General features: G+C 53.0%; 1 protein-coding gene and 1 long non-coding RNA gene across 4 annotated transcripts; one reads left to right on the top strand and one right to left on the bottom strand.

The window, feature by feature from the left end:
• Positions 1 to 2,741: 2,741 nt before the first annotated feature.
• On the bottom strand, positions 2,742 to 6,114 carry LOC123954910. The gene is made up of 3 exons (XR_006821184.1): positions 6,030 to 6,114; positions 5,642 to 5,694; positions 2,742 to 3,089 (listed from the first exon to the last, which is right to left on the bottom strand). It is a non-coding gene; the product is annotated as an uncharacterized LOC123954910 (long non-coding RNA).
• Positions 6,115 to 6,420: 306 nt separating this feature from the next.
• Positions 6,421 to 12,954, top strand: EGR2 (early growth response 2). 3 transcript variants are annotated; one of them, XM_046026354.1, is made up of 3 exons: positions 6,421 to 6,519; positions 9,083 to 9,191; positions 10,516 to 12,954. In XM_046026354.1, exons 1-3 carry the CDS (start codon positions 6,421 to 6,423, stop codon positions 11,763 to 11,765), a joined length of 1,458 nt encoding a protein of 485 aa, XP_045882310.1. In that variant the 3' UTR covers positions 11,766 to 12,954. The 3 variants fall into 3 exon arrangements, with proteins under 3 accessions (XP_045882310.1, XP_045882311.1, XP_045882312.1); XM_046026355.1 differs by lacking the exon at positions 6,421 to 6,519 and adding an exon at positions 6,822 to 6,904; XM_046026356.1 differs by lacking the exon at positions 6,421 to 6,519 and adding an exon at positions 7,476 to 7,543.

The following is a 12,954-nucleotide window of genomic DNA, read 5'->3' as shown; positions in this document are numbered from 1 at the left end:
AAACGGGTGAGACGTTCAGTTCAACTGTTGATGCCTCGTCCCTGTCCTGAAACCATAGGCGCCGCCTCCTGCGATCCCATCCCAATCCACATTCAGCTCGGTTACTAAAGGTCCGGCAACCTGCACAGTTGCTCTGGGAGACGACAATTGGCTTTGCAGCCCGCCCTGCCTTTCAGAAGACGTTCTTGATTCTCTCCCTTTGACTCACCACCGTGCTCTGGCCGAGGGCGGCTGAGGCAGGTATGCCCAGGCCCACTGTAAAGATGAAGAACCCGAGGCTCAGAGAGAGACGCTAAGTAGCTTGTCTAGTTACACAAGCCAGGGGAGGTCCTGGGAGCGCCTGCTCACAGGCGATGGAGTCACACTGCTTGGGTTCACATCTTTGCCCTTCCACTTAAGTCGCTCTGTGGCTTGGGTTTTTGTGACTCAGTTTCTTCATCTGTAAAGTGAGAAGACTACTGATATCTGCTTCATGGTGTGGCTGGTAGGCTAAGAGATAAGGCAACATAGTTAGCAGAGTGCTTAGTACACTTCCGTGCTTGGTCAATTATTATCATTAAGAATACTATTACTACGGAGAGATATCATGGAGCCCGAGTCCCAACCCTCCCAGTGCTTTTTTGCTGCAGTGATGCACCGGGCAATGGTTTGCCACTCTCCCGCCCTCCCATCCTTTCCCTCTGCCCTCACCACCTTCCTTACTCAAGACAGTGGAAACTCAAAACTCTCTTTTCAGACACTGTGGCCTTTCTGGTTGCTATTTAAAAGCCTGGGCAGGCATGAGAGGACATGACGTCGCTACATCTTTGTGGCATATGGCTGAGAAGTATCATCAGATAGGGGCAAAGAATAGCCTATCTTCCTCACAAAGCTGAGTGAGGAAGAAGGCTTGAGTGAGACAAGAAGAGGAGGCCCTGTTGCTTCCTCCCAGCTTCCTTGGAATTCCTTGGAATTAAATTCACAGGAATTTCACCAACCCAAGATAATGCCACCAGTCTGTGGCAGAGGTGGAACTGGGAAAGAGGGTCTTGGGGCTCCTTACCCTGAGCCCCTTCCACTCCCCAGCTCCATGCATTGCCCTGCATCTGTGACCAGTGGAGGGAAGAGTCAGGAAAGATGGAGGCTGGCCTGCAGAGGGCTTCTGGGTTGATGTCCCCACAGTGGTCCTCACTCCTGGCTGCCGCTGCCTCAGTGGTATGCACTGTGCTGAGAACAGATGGTGGCAGCTTGGAACTTTCTGATTTAAACTTTCCCCGAAGGGCCTATCTGAAAAGAAGCCCTTCAGAGGCTGTTTTCTGGGGTCCTCGTCCTTGCTGGAAGCCCAACTTCTCCTAGAGAAATCATTAGAAATATCACGTTGTAGGCTGGGGAGAATTAATCAGGGGCTCTCTGACAAGATAGCATATGCAGATCTCAGATGGGCCAGGCCTCATTCTTCTGGATGGAGTTGAAAAAAGAATAGCATAGAGAGTACGTGAGACAAAGCAGGAGGAAAGTCCCGTCCCCAGGTCACACGAGGGCTGGGATGTTTCTCATGGAGCCCTGCCTGCAGATTTCACAGGTCACTCGCTAGCCCACTCTCCCTAAATTTTAAATTTCTATCCTGTACTTCTAAACCTCTTGGAAAAACACCAGTATTATCGTTATGCATTTTGATCTTTCGGGGGAAAAAAGATGTCATGTCAATAAGGTCATTATTAATGTGGAACTTGGCTTTGGAAGTTCAGATGACCCCTTCCACAAGGGCACAGCTTGTTATAAATTGCATGCCAGTAATCGCTGCTTTCTGGGTTAACTTTTCTCCTTACAGCCGAAACCTGAAACTCCTCAGTAATACTACCATCATTATTCTTGGAAGCTGGAAATCTGAATTTGGGGAAAAAATATCACGAATGCTTCATGTATTGGACGTATAGCTACTCTTTCTGCTTTTATCTTCTGCTGGTTGTGCTCTGTCACGTGACGTACTTGAGAGATATGGGCTTTGGCGATTGAGAGAAGGGGGTTCATATTCTGGCTTGGCAACTTCCCAGTTGTGTGAATTTGGGTAAACTCTATCTTCCTGAGCCTTATTTCCCTCATCTGTGAAATGGGACAAAACGGCCCAATTCTGCAAGATGGTTGTGAAGAATAAAGCAACAAACCTAGAAAAATATAGTATAATGTGTATGTACAAAGTAGACATTCAGTAAGAATAATAATTTAAAAGCTAACAATTAGTGAATACTTATTATGTCCCAAATGGTATGCTATGTGCTTTTCATATATCACTATATTTAATCTTCAATATACCCTATGAGATATGTATAATTACCTTTTCCCTTTTCATAGATGAGTAAACTGAGGCACAGAGAAGTTATATAAGTTGCTTAAGAACACACAGCCAGGTAGTGTCAAAATTAGGATTTAAATCTAGGGCCTAGGATTCAAATCTAGGCCATCTGGGCCTCCAAAGCTCATAATCTTAACCACAAGAAATGGTGGCCATTGTCGTCAAGATTATTAAATTGAAATATGAAGTGTTTGATTTTTATTTTATTTATTTATTTATTTATTTATTTTTTGGTTTAAATGCTGCAAAGCAACTATTTTGACAACTGGATGCAGTGACTGGCCCCGTCCCATTCTCAACATAAAAAGAAAGCTTCTGCAGGAATTTTGACATTATTTGGAAAAAGGAAAATTGCTTTCCATAACCTGGTAATGTAAGCAGGCTACAGATATGTGTATGGAAAAAAAAATCCAGGAATTCCCCAGTTACATTGAACTTCATTTTTCATAGATTTAAACGTATAAACTGAAAGATTTAACATTTAAAGACATAAAAAAGGGGGGGGTTGGAATGGAGGTTTTACTTTGAGTCTTTGTGACCAAACTGACAGACTACAACTCATTAACCTGGACCACAGATTGGTAGGTACCTCGTCTTCAACAACTGTGATAAATGAGGCACCGATTTGCTTTTTATTTTTTTGCCAGCAGGGGTAAAGTGATCAGTAGGTTTGACATGACGTGCTTCTACTAGGGAGGCTGCCCTTCTCCAGTTTTTTCATTTTCAATGGGACAAAATTCACTTGGCCTGTCATTTCCTGATTGAGAAATAGACAAATAAGGAATGTTATTTCATTAAGACTGTCACTGAAACACAATACTGATGTCAATAAGCATTTCTGTCTATGTTCCCTCTTTCTGCTGAAATCTTGTTGGCATGTTCTCATTCGTTTGCAGAATCTGACTGGTAAAAAAAAAAAATCGCAAAATTTAAAATTGTAATGCCCTTGTCATTAGCCAGAAAAGATAATAGCAGAGAAAAAGGACAGCTCTTGTAGAGCTTAAAAATCTCTTGGGGGTGGGATGGGGGGGCTGGCATATGGCTTGGGAAGGTAACCCTCAGCCCCAGTGCACTAGGTATGAAAGGTGGACTAAAGGTTTCCACCCTCTTCATTCTACAAATAAATACACTCTGCTTTCTCCCACATAGGGGCCTTTTCACACCTGCTTTTTTCTCCTGGGAATGCTTTCTCCACTGAACTTTCCTCAATACCTTGCTCATCCTTCAGATCCTGGGTTAGAGAAGCCTTCCTCAACGTTCTAGGCTCAGTTGGGTCCTCTGTCCTTTTCCTTCACTGGGGTCAAATACTGTCGTTGTTTGTGGGTGTACATCTGTGTGATTGATTGCCAGCTCCATGGGGACAGGAACCAGGCCTGGTTTTAGGCACCACTGTACGCCCAGGGTTTGTCCTAGCTCTTGAAACATAGCAGGTGCTTAAGAAATATCTGTTGAGGGCGCCTGGGTGGCTCAGTGGGTTAAGCCGCTGCCTTCGGCTCAGGTCATGATCTCAGGGTCCTGGGATCGAGTCCCACATCGGGCTCTCTGCTCAGCGGGGAGCCTGCTTCCCTCTCTTTCTCTCTCTCTCTCTCTGCCTGCCTCTCTGCCTACTTGTGATCTCTCTCTGTCAAATAAATAAATAAAATCTTAAAAAAAAAAGAAATATCTGTTGACACGTGCTTTGGCAGCACATACACTAAGAAATATCTGTTGACTTATTGATGGGTCACCCTTGAGGGTGAGCTGAGTACCCCCTGCTTAAGCCAGTGTTGCTGCTGTTACAAAATGAGATCACAGGGCTCTTACTTCCTCCTCACCAGACAATTAGCGCCAACAAAACAATTTCAGTTGCAATGCTTCTCTCAGGCTTCCCAGCAACACTGATTGGCATAATCTGTGCTTGGTTTACAGTCTCTGGGATTACCAGATGCTTAGTGAGATGTTGAATGTGGGGAATGATTTATCCGTTTTCTCAGTACACAGGGGCACCTTTAGGAAAGGCCTGGCTGGATGGCAGAGTTGGCAATCAGCCTGATTTTCACTGAGATGCACATGTCCTATGCCATTCGAGTTCAGAGCTATAATCTTGTGTGTGTTTGCAGTCAGGAGCAATTCTGACACCCCTTTGATTCCCACTCCGGTAGCTGCATTAGAATGGGAGTGAGTGAAAAGAACATTGCAATAGGATTGGCCTCTGATGATGTTAAAAGTATTTCTTAATAAATCAAAATGCAAACATTAACACATTATTTGTGATATGCCTCATGGCTGATTGTGAGCCTCAGTCCACATCATGGGAGGGGGGGGCGGGGGAACCTGGAAGCCACTTACAGAGGGGACCCTGAGGGCTAGCCTGAAACCTCAGGCTGCCAGCCTTGCCCCTCCCTCCCACCCCAACCCCCACTTGCAGGGGCAAGCCCACAAACTGCTACTCTCCTTGCCCTTTTACTTTTTGGGTCTGGAATTCAGGACAAAGCACATCTGAATCTGGCATTAATAACCCTGCCACATTTTGGAGTGCCCCATCTACTTAGGCATTTTGACAACTCTATTTTAAAGAAAGGTATTTATTTGTTTAGGGTTTTTTTTTTTTTAAGTTTTTTGGGGGGAGGGGTGATTTTAGGAATCAATTTATTTGTAATAGTTGGCTCTTTCAGTTTTTTGATCAGAGTAAGTTCAAGTGCCTAAAAATAGAGGTTACATCTCCATCCCAACTGCCACACACCCTCTCCCTTGCTTCTCTCCTTCCCAGCACTGTATGGGCTCTGTAAACACCTGCGGAGTTTCTTCTGTCTATACTTCTTTCTTCCCTCACTTACACCCTCCAGGAAGAATACTGTGCGCTTGAGTTCTCCTATTACAGGGCCTATTAGCATGCTGGCTTTGTGCCAGCCTGCTTACTCGATCCACAACATAGGTCTAGAGAGCCCAAGAATTCAAATTCTGCCTTCACCCTGGGGGAGGGATGTGCGTTCATGACGGACCTGCGGCCCTTGCCCTTTGAAAGCCCTGACCTCAGCTCTCCTCTCCTCAGAAATGCCAAAGAAAAGAGATGAAGTTGGCGCAGGTGACCTGTTTCTTCTCTAGTGGGCCGAGCTAGTCTCTCAGTCCTCAAAGAGCTGTTCCCTTTCCCGAGCTGGGTCCCCCCCTCCCCATCCCACCCCCATCCCACCCCACCCCACCCCACCCCAGAGAAGGATGTAGCGACCAGAACACTGTACTTGGAGTCCGAAAGCAGGCTGCATGTTTGAACACCACCACTGATCAGCTGCGAGATTTTAGGCAAGTCACTTTAGCTTTCTTATTACTTACCACGGAGCGGCTCGCTTGAAACGAGTGTGCCTAGACTTCGTTCCATTAGCATTCTTTAAAAAAGAAGAAAAAGAAGAAGGTGGTTACCGGAAGTATCTACTGACCCGTTTCCAGCAGAGGTTCAAGAGAGGGCCTCCCAGGACTGGTCCCAGGTGTCTTCCCGGGAGCCGGCGGAGCCTCTCGGCTGCTCTGGGTCGCCCCCTGCCCCCAGTCCACCCAGGCACACCGCGGGCTTGACAGGGTATAGCTCTTGAGAGAGTTTTGAGTTGTTGAAAAGCTCCGGATAATTCCAGAGGGTCAGTCACTCCCACTTGCGCACTCTAATGCGCTTGTCAGACGGGCCAGACAAGCCCGCCTCTCCTCGGTGGGGCCCCCTTCCCGGCCTCACCCCCAAACTCAGCCTCCTCCTTCGGGAAGGGTAACAGGCGAGGACCGCAAGTCTCTTCTATGCCAGTGCCGCCCCCAGCCTGCGTCCGGCCCTTTGCGCCCTTCTCAGCCGGCACTCGGGCGTCCAGGAGCTCCCCCTCCGGGCGGCGCGAGGTGGCCACCGGCGGGGTTGGCAGCAGCACCCGCCGCGGGGCGGCCCCGGCGACTCGCCCGCCCATGTGCGTGGAGAGGAGCGAAGCTCTAGCAGTCGCCGCGCCCGCGCCTGCTGCGTGCGTGCGGGTGCCTCACCTACGAGGCCGGCGGGGGCCGTAACCCGAGTCCCGCTGCCACGACCCACATTTGCATAATTTGGCTCCCCCCTACCCCGCCTTCTTTCGGACTCAAGGCTGGAGATGCGAGTCGGGCTCCCCTCCGAGGCGTCGTCTTGCCGGTGGTCAGCGCGGGGGCCGCAGGACCGGCCGGAGCGCAGGCGGAGTGGGCTGGCGCACGTGGTAAGAGCGCAGCTTTCTTTTCTTTCTTTCTTCTTCTTCTTTTTTTTTTTAAATAAGAAATGGGACGTTTACACCGAGGGTGGGGTATCTACAAGGGCACTAACGTCGCTATGATTTCCTTCCTTTCCCTTTTATTTTTATCTCCAATTAGAAAAAGAGCGCGCAGTGCGAGCGGTAAACTTTCCCAATTTTTTTCTGGGCGTTTGGTCAGGAGAGTGGCCGGCCGCTCGAGAAGATGATTCCGCGGCGGGCAGGGGGAAAAACGCGACGCTTGGGCGGAGGAGCAGAAGCCGCTGCCGGCCTCCCCCGGGGCCCTCACCGCCGCGCGCGCGCCCGGGTGGGAGTCCGGGTGGGAGCGGGCTGGCTGCGGCAGCGGCCGCGGCAGGTGAGCGGCGGGAGAGCCGCCTGCAGCGCCTAGCTTCATCCACGGCGTGGCGTCGTGGTTCTCGCCCGCCCGGGCCCCCACGAGGCTGGGGCCGTCCCGGGCTGGGGGCGGGAAAGGGCCTGGCCCGGCCAGGCCCCAGAGGCTACCCCCGCGCTCCATCCCAGGTCTTGGCGGCTTTGGGGCGCAACGGAACCAGGCAGGCGGTGGCGGGCCTGGGAGCAGCCTCCCACGGGGCCCGGGCCAAGCCGGGAGCGCTGCGGCGGTGGGATGCGAGGCGGGAGTGGTGCATGCAGCGAGCCAGAACCCACCGCTTTATGGACCTCTGGAAAGTTTTTTAAAAATTGCTTTGGGAACTAAACAGGAAGGTTTCCATCCGGGACAGTTTTGTTGTTGTTGTCGTTGTTATTTTTTACTCGAAAAGGGAAACGCGTGTGGGGGTGATGGCTTGAAATTGGCCTTAGCGACGCTGTTTGCTGTCACTCGGGACCTCGCTGGGCTCACCGAGGTGGTTCTTGGCGAGGCAAAGCAACAAGATTCTTCCAAATGTGCCTGTTGTGGAGTAGGGCTCCGGGGAGGGCAGGGCGTACCCGCCGAGTGCAGCCGTTCGGGGGTCGGGGGCTGCCGGTTCGGCGAGAGAAGGTGAGGAGGGGTGTCTTGGCAAGGTACCCAGTGCAGCAACCCCCGGCGCGCGCTTGGCGGACTGGGCGCTCTGTTGGCGAGGCCGGCGCCCCGGCGCGCTGTCAACAGGGAGGTGTGTAGCGTAAGGTGTGCGAGTGGGTGTGTGAAGAAGGCAGCGGGGGCGGGAGTGTGTGTAGCGGAAGTGGAGCGTGTGTGAGTGTAAGAGTGTGTGTGCGTGTGCGCGGCGGGGCAGGGTGAGTGTCCAAGCCTCCATCTGGACGCCCCCACACAGCCGACCGCCCAGACGCGCCGGGAAGGGCGCCCGCTCAGCTCAGCAGCTGAAGGGGGGCGGGGAGCGCGCGGGCAGAGGAAGGGGGGGTGTCTCCGGCTGAGGATTTCTCTCGAAGCTCGCCGCAGTTATTCTGCTCCTCCTAGGGTCTACCCCCCAGCCCCAAGATGCCCGAAATACTTAAACAAACAAACAACCCCAAACCTGTTCCGTTTTCGCTCCTGTATAAATAGAACAGACTTTCCAAAAAAGCAATACCGCATTCACTCTTATCACCAGCCACTTCTTTCCACCAAGTAATTCAGAAAAAAACAGTCAGCTTCCGTGAATGCATGCAGCTTTTTTTTTTTTTTTCTTCGGTGCCTCCTTTTGCTTGCGGTTTTGAGCTGCCAAGAAAGTGAGTAGGGGTTTGACTGTAGTGTCTCGGCTCCGCTCGGTTTCTTTCCGAAGTTTAATTTTCCGGAATGGCTCCCAAACAAGGGCTGGGGAGGCGGAGCCGCCGACACCGGATCTTCGCCTTTTTTGGAAAGTCCCGGAGAACCGGAATTCCTCCCCGCCCGGGGAGGCCTCGCCGCAGCTAGGACCCGCAAGCTCTTCCCGGGTGGCCTGAGCCAGACTCGCGGCGCGCCCGCTCCCAGCTGGGCCCTGCGCCCTGGATGGGGACTGGGCCTCGGACTGTGCGCCCTAGACCCTAGCGATTCCCCGCTGAGAGCCGGGAGTCGCGAGCCCGGCGGAGCCCGCGCTGCCGAGCCCGTATGCAAATCGGCCATGTGACGGCAAGAAGCCGCCTGGCCCAGCCCTGTTCCTCAGTCCATATATGGGCAGCGACGTCACGGGCATTGAGGACCTGCCCATAAATACTTACAGCAACACTTTCCGTCTAACCGAGAGAGCAGCAATTGATTAATAGCTCGGCGAGGGGACACACTGACTGTTATAATAACACTACACCAGCAACTCCTGGCTTCCCAGCCGGAATACAGGAGAAAGTCAGTGGCAAATAGTCATTTTCTTCTTTCTTAGAAAAAACAGCAACTTGTTTGCTAGTTTTATTTCTGTTGGATTTTTTTTTTTTTTTTTTTGTGGTTGCTTTTAAGCGTGGAGGGCAAAAGGAGATACCAACTTAGACTCAGTCCAATCCCTCTCCAAAACGGCTTCTCTGACGCTCCAGGTAGAGAGGGAGTTGGGTCTCCAAGTTGTGCGAGGAGCAAATGATGACCGCCAAGGCCGTAGACAAAATCCCAGTAACTCTCAGTGGTTTTGTGCACCAGCTGTCTGACAATATCTACCCGGTGGAGGACCTCGCCGCCACGTCGGTGACCATCTTCCCCAATGCCGAACTGGGAGGCCCCTTTGACCAGATGAACGGAGTGGCCGGAGGTAAGCCGCATGCCTCCTTCGCGGGCTGGGACCCACGCGGCTCGAAGGTGGTGGGTGGGGGTGCGGTGCGTGTGCAGGACTTGGAGGAGAGGGTTGGGGCGCGAGGTGGACGGTGTTGACCCAACCGGGTGCAGGAGAAGCCCGCGGGAGCAAGGACCGGATCGCTGGAGCTGGGTGCGCGGGCAAATGCACCAGGTCGTCAGGGAGCGAGCGTGCGTGCGCCGCGGCGCGCCCAGCCCCTGGCGGGCGCGGGGATGAGAGTAGAAGAGGTGCCCGACCAGGCGTCGGGCTTGTGCCGGCTCGTGGGCCCCCGGTACCCAAGCCTCCCCTCTCCCGGGGAAGGGACAAAGTGACGAGAAAGTTCGGGGCTCCGGAGGAGAGCTGGAAAGCCGAGCGGCGGAGCAGCGCCAGAGGAAAGCGTCCGCCGCTCCCTCCCGGGCAGAACCGACCCCGGGAAAAATCGAGCGCGTTCCGGGAGCGGCCAGAAGGAGCGCCCCCACCTGCGCGCCGCCCGCGAAGTTGAGGGGGTTAGCGAGGCGGGAAGAAGGAGGAGGAGGAGGGAGGGCAACGGCGGGAAGCGGCCCCCTGGCTGCCGAAGGAGGCCCGCGGGGGCACCGGCGCCGCTGGTTTCCTTGGCGATGCAGTGGAAAGTGGTCCGCCGCGGTCCCGGCTCCTTCCTCGAAGCTCCGCTACTGGCCTTGGGCTGGGGCGTGCGGGTGTTGGACAAGGCTGAGAAGGTCGGGAAAGGAAGGAAACCTATCGATTCCTTCCACTGCAGCGCCCCATACCCTCCAGCAGCCGTCAGCTGTAGCGCAGCGGGAGAGGGAGGGAGGGAAGGCACTGAGGAGGGGTAGCAGCCAGAAATCGCTGATCTCTTTCTCAGGCTCCCCTCTCTTGGGCGGCACTGGCTGGGATCAATCTCTAGTTTCTGCCCTGGAGCCGCAGCCGTGAGACCCCCAGACAAAGGAGAGGGAGAGAATTTCCAGGCAGATGGGGGATTTTTGATATTGTTGTTGCTATTATTGGGTGTTTTTATTGGGGACGAGAGCCACAGATGGCTGTGTGGGGGGGGTTGGGAGTAGCTCATCCTGGCTTTCCTGGAGGAAGTTTGAGTCCCAGACTGTCACTGGCTGCCAGCGGGATCCTGGGCTACCCTCTTCTTACTGTCTTTGGTCTGCAGTTCTCCCACCTGTTGGACTCTGCCCCAACTCTGCTGTGATAGGATTTGGGGATTTGGGAATGGACCTATGTTGAGAGGAGATAACAAGGGACTCTTGGCTGCATTGCTATTGCTCCACCTCCATTGTTTCTATTCCCTCCCCAGATGGCATGATCAACATTGACATGACCGGAGAGAAGAGGTCCTTGGATCTCCCATATCCCAGCAGCTTTGCTCCCGTCTCTGCACCTAGAAACCAGACCTTCACGTACATGGGCAAGTTCTCCATTGACCCCCAGTACCCTGGTGCCAGCTGCTACCCAGAAGGCATCATCAATATTGTGAGTGCAGGCATCCTGCAAGGGGTTACCTCCCCAGCTTCGACCACAGCCTCGTCCAGCGTCACCTCTGCCTCCCCCAACCCACTGGCCACAGGACCCCTGGGTGTGTGCACCATGTCTCAGACCCAGCCTGACCTGGACCAACTGTACTCTCCACCGCCACCTCCTCCTTATTCTGGCTGTGCAGGAGACATCTACCAGGACCCCTCGGCATTCCTGTCAGCAGCCACCACCTCCAGCTCCTCCTCTCTGGCCTACCCACCACCTCCTTCCTACCCCTCCCCTAAGCCAGCCACGGACCCCGGTCTCTTTCCCATGATCCCAGACTATCCTGGATTCTTCCAACCACAGTGTCCAAGAGACCTACATGGTACAGCTGGCCCAGACCGCAAACCCTTTCCCTGCCCTCTGGACTCCTTGCGAGTCCCTCCTCCACTCACTCCACTCTCCACCATTCGCAACTTTACCCTGGGGGGCCCCAGTTCTGGGGCCACAGGGCCAGGGGCCAGTGGAGGCAGTGAGGGACCCCGGCTGCCTGGCAGCAGCTCAGCCGCTGCTGCAGCCGCCGCTTATAACCCCCACCACCTGCCGCTGCGGCCCATTCTGAGGCCTCGCAAGTACCCCAACAGGCCTAGCAAGACCCCAGTGCACGAGAGGCCCTACCCATGCCCAGCAGAAGGCTGTGACCGCCGCTTCTCCCGCTCTGACGAGCTGACCCGACACATCCGAATCCACACGGGACACAAGCCCTTCCAGTGTCGGATTTGCATGCGCAACTTCAGCCGCAGTGACCACCTCACTACCCACATCCGCACCCACACGGGCGAGAAGCCCTTCGCCTGTGACTACTGTGGCCGCAAGTTTGCCAGGAGTGATGAGAGGAAGCGCCACACCAAGATCCATCTGAGACAGAAGGAGCGCAAAAGCAGTGCCCCCTCCTCAGCCGTGCCAGCTGCTTCCACGGCCTCGTGCCCCGGGGGCGCGCAGGCTGGGGGGCCCCTGTGCGGCAGCACCAGCGGCACTCTTGGTGGAGGATCTCTGGCCCCTTGCTCCTCTCGGACCCGAACACCTTGAGATGAGACTCAGGCTGACACACCAGCTCCCTGAGGCTCCGGAGGCCCTTCGTCCCCTGGTCCACTCGAGCTGCACAACAAACACTACCAACCCTGTCCTGCCCCTCTCTCCCCTCCCTGGGCCAAGGGCCTTGGTGGAGCCCAGCACTGCCCCCTTTCCACCTAGAAGCAGGTCCTTCCGAAACTTAGGCCACTTTAGTCTCTCTTAGGTGAGTTGACTCTCACCCCAAGTTAATGAGTGGGGAGGCTCGGAAGGGGGTCTGGTGGGGGCCCCTGGCCTAGAGGGCTGAGGCCTGACCCTGCTTTAAAGGGTTGTTTGACTAGGTTTTGCTTCCCCCGCTCTCTCATATTTTGTCCCATTTTTGTCCCATTTTTTGACTCTGGATGTCCCAATTGGACTTCTACAGTAGGTTGGGAGATGCTGCTCCCTTCAGGTGGGGGCAGCAGAAAGAAGGAAAGCTGATGTGCACTTTATGGCTTGGGACTGATTTGGGGATTCTGTACAGTGAATGAAGCATGGCCTTTATGCTGCATTCTGTGGCCCTAGAACAGTGAATCAGAGCTTATCTAGTCGTTCACCCTTTTAAGCAGTATGTATTATAAACTCAGAGAATGGAAGTGCAATGTGATGGGAGGGACATAGCAATATCTGCTCCTTTTTGAGTTGAGAAATGGAGAGACTATTTTTTCAGTGTATATCCACTCAGATTTTGTGTATTTTTGATGTGCACTGTTCTCCAAGTTCTGAACCTTTGGGAAAAAAAGTAAAGCATTTATGATCTCTCACAATGAGTCAGAGGTTAACTTATTTAAAGGGGGATGTACATATATTCTCTGAAACTAGGATGCATGCAGTCGTGTTGGAAGTGTCCTCGGTGCCTTGTGTGATGTGGACAATGTTACAGGGTCTGCATGTAAATGGGTTGCCTTACTATAGAAAAAAAAAAAATCACTCCCTGGGTTTAGTATGGCTGTATATTTCTGCCTATTAATATTTGGATTTTTTTTTAGAAAGTATATTTTTGTATGCTCTGTTTTGTGACTTAAAAGTGTTACCTTTGTAGTCGAATTGCAGATAAGAATGTAAATAATATTACTGGAGCTGACTTGTTTGGTTATTAGCTCTTAATAGTTGTGGAAATATAAATGATTTATTCTAACGCAAAAACCACTAACTGAAGTTCAGATAA

This window comes from Meles meles, chromosome 13 (genome assembly GCF_922984935.1).
Source record: "Meles meles chromosome 13, mMelMel3.1 paternal haplotype, whole genome shotgun sequence".
NCBI classification, from domain to species: domain Eukaryota; kingdom Metazoa; phylum Chordata; class Mammalia; order Carnivora; family Mustelidae; genus Meles; species Meles meles.
The sequence above is the reverse complement of the archived record's forward strand: the minus strand, read 5'-3'. Positions and strand labels throughout refer to the sequence as shown.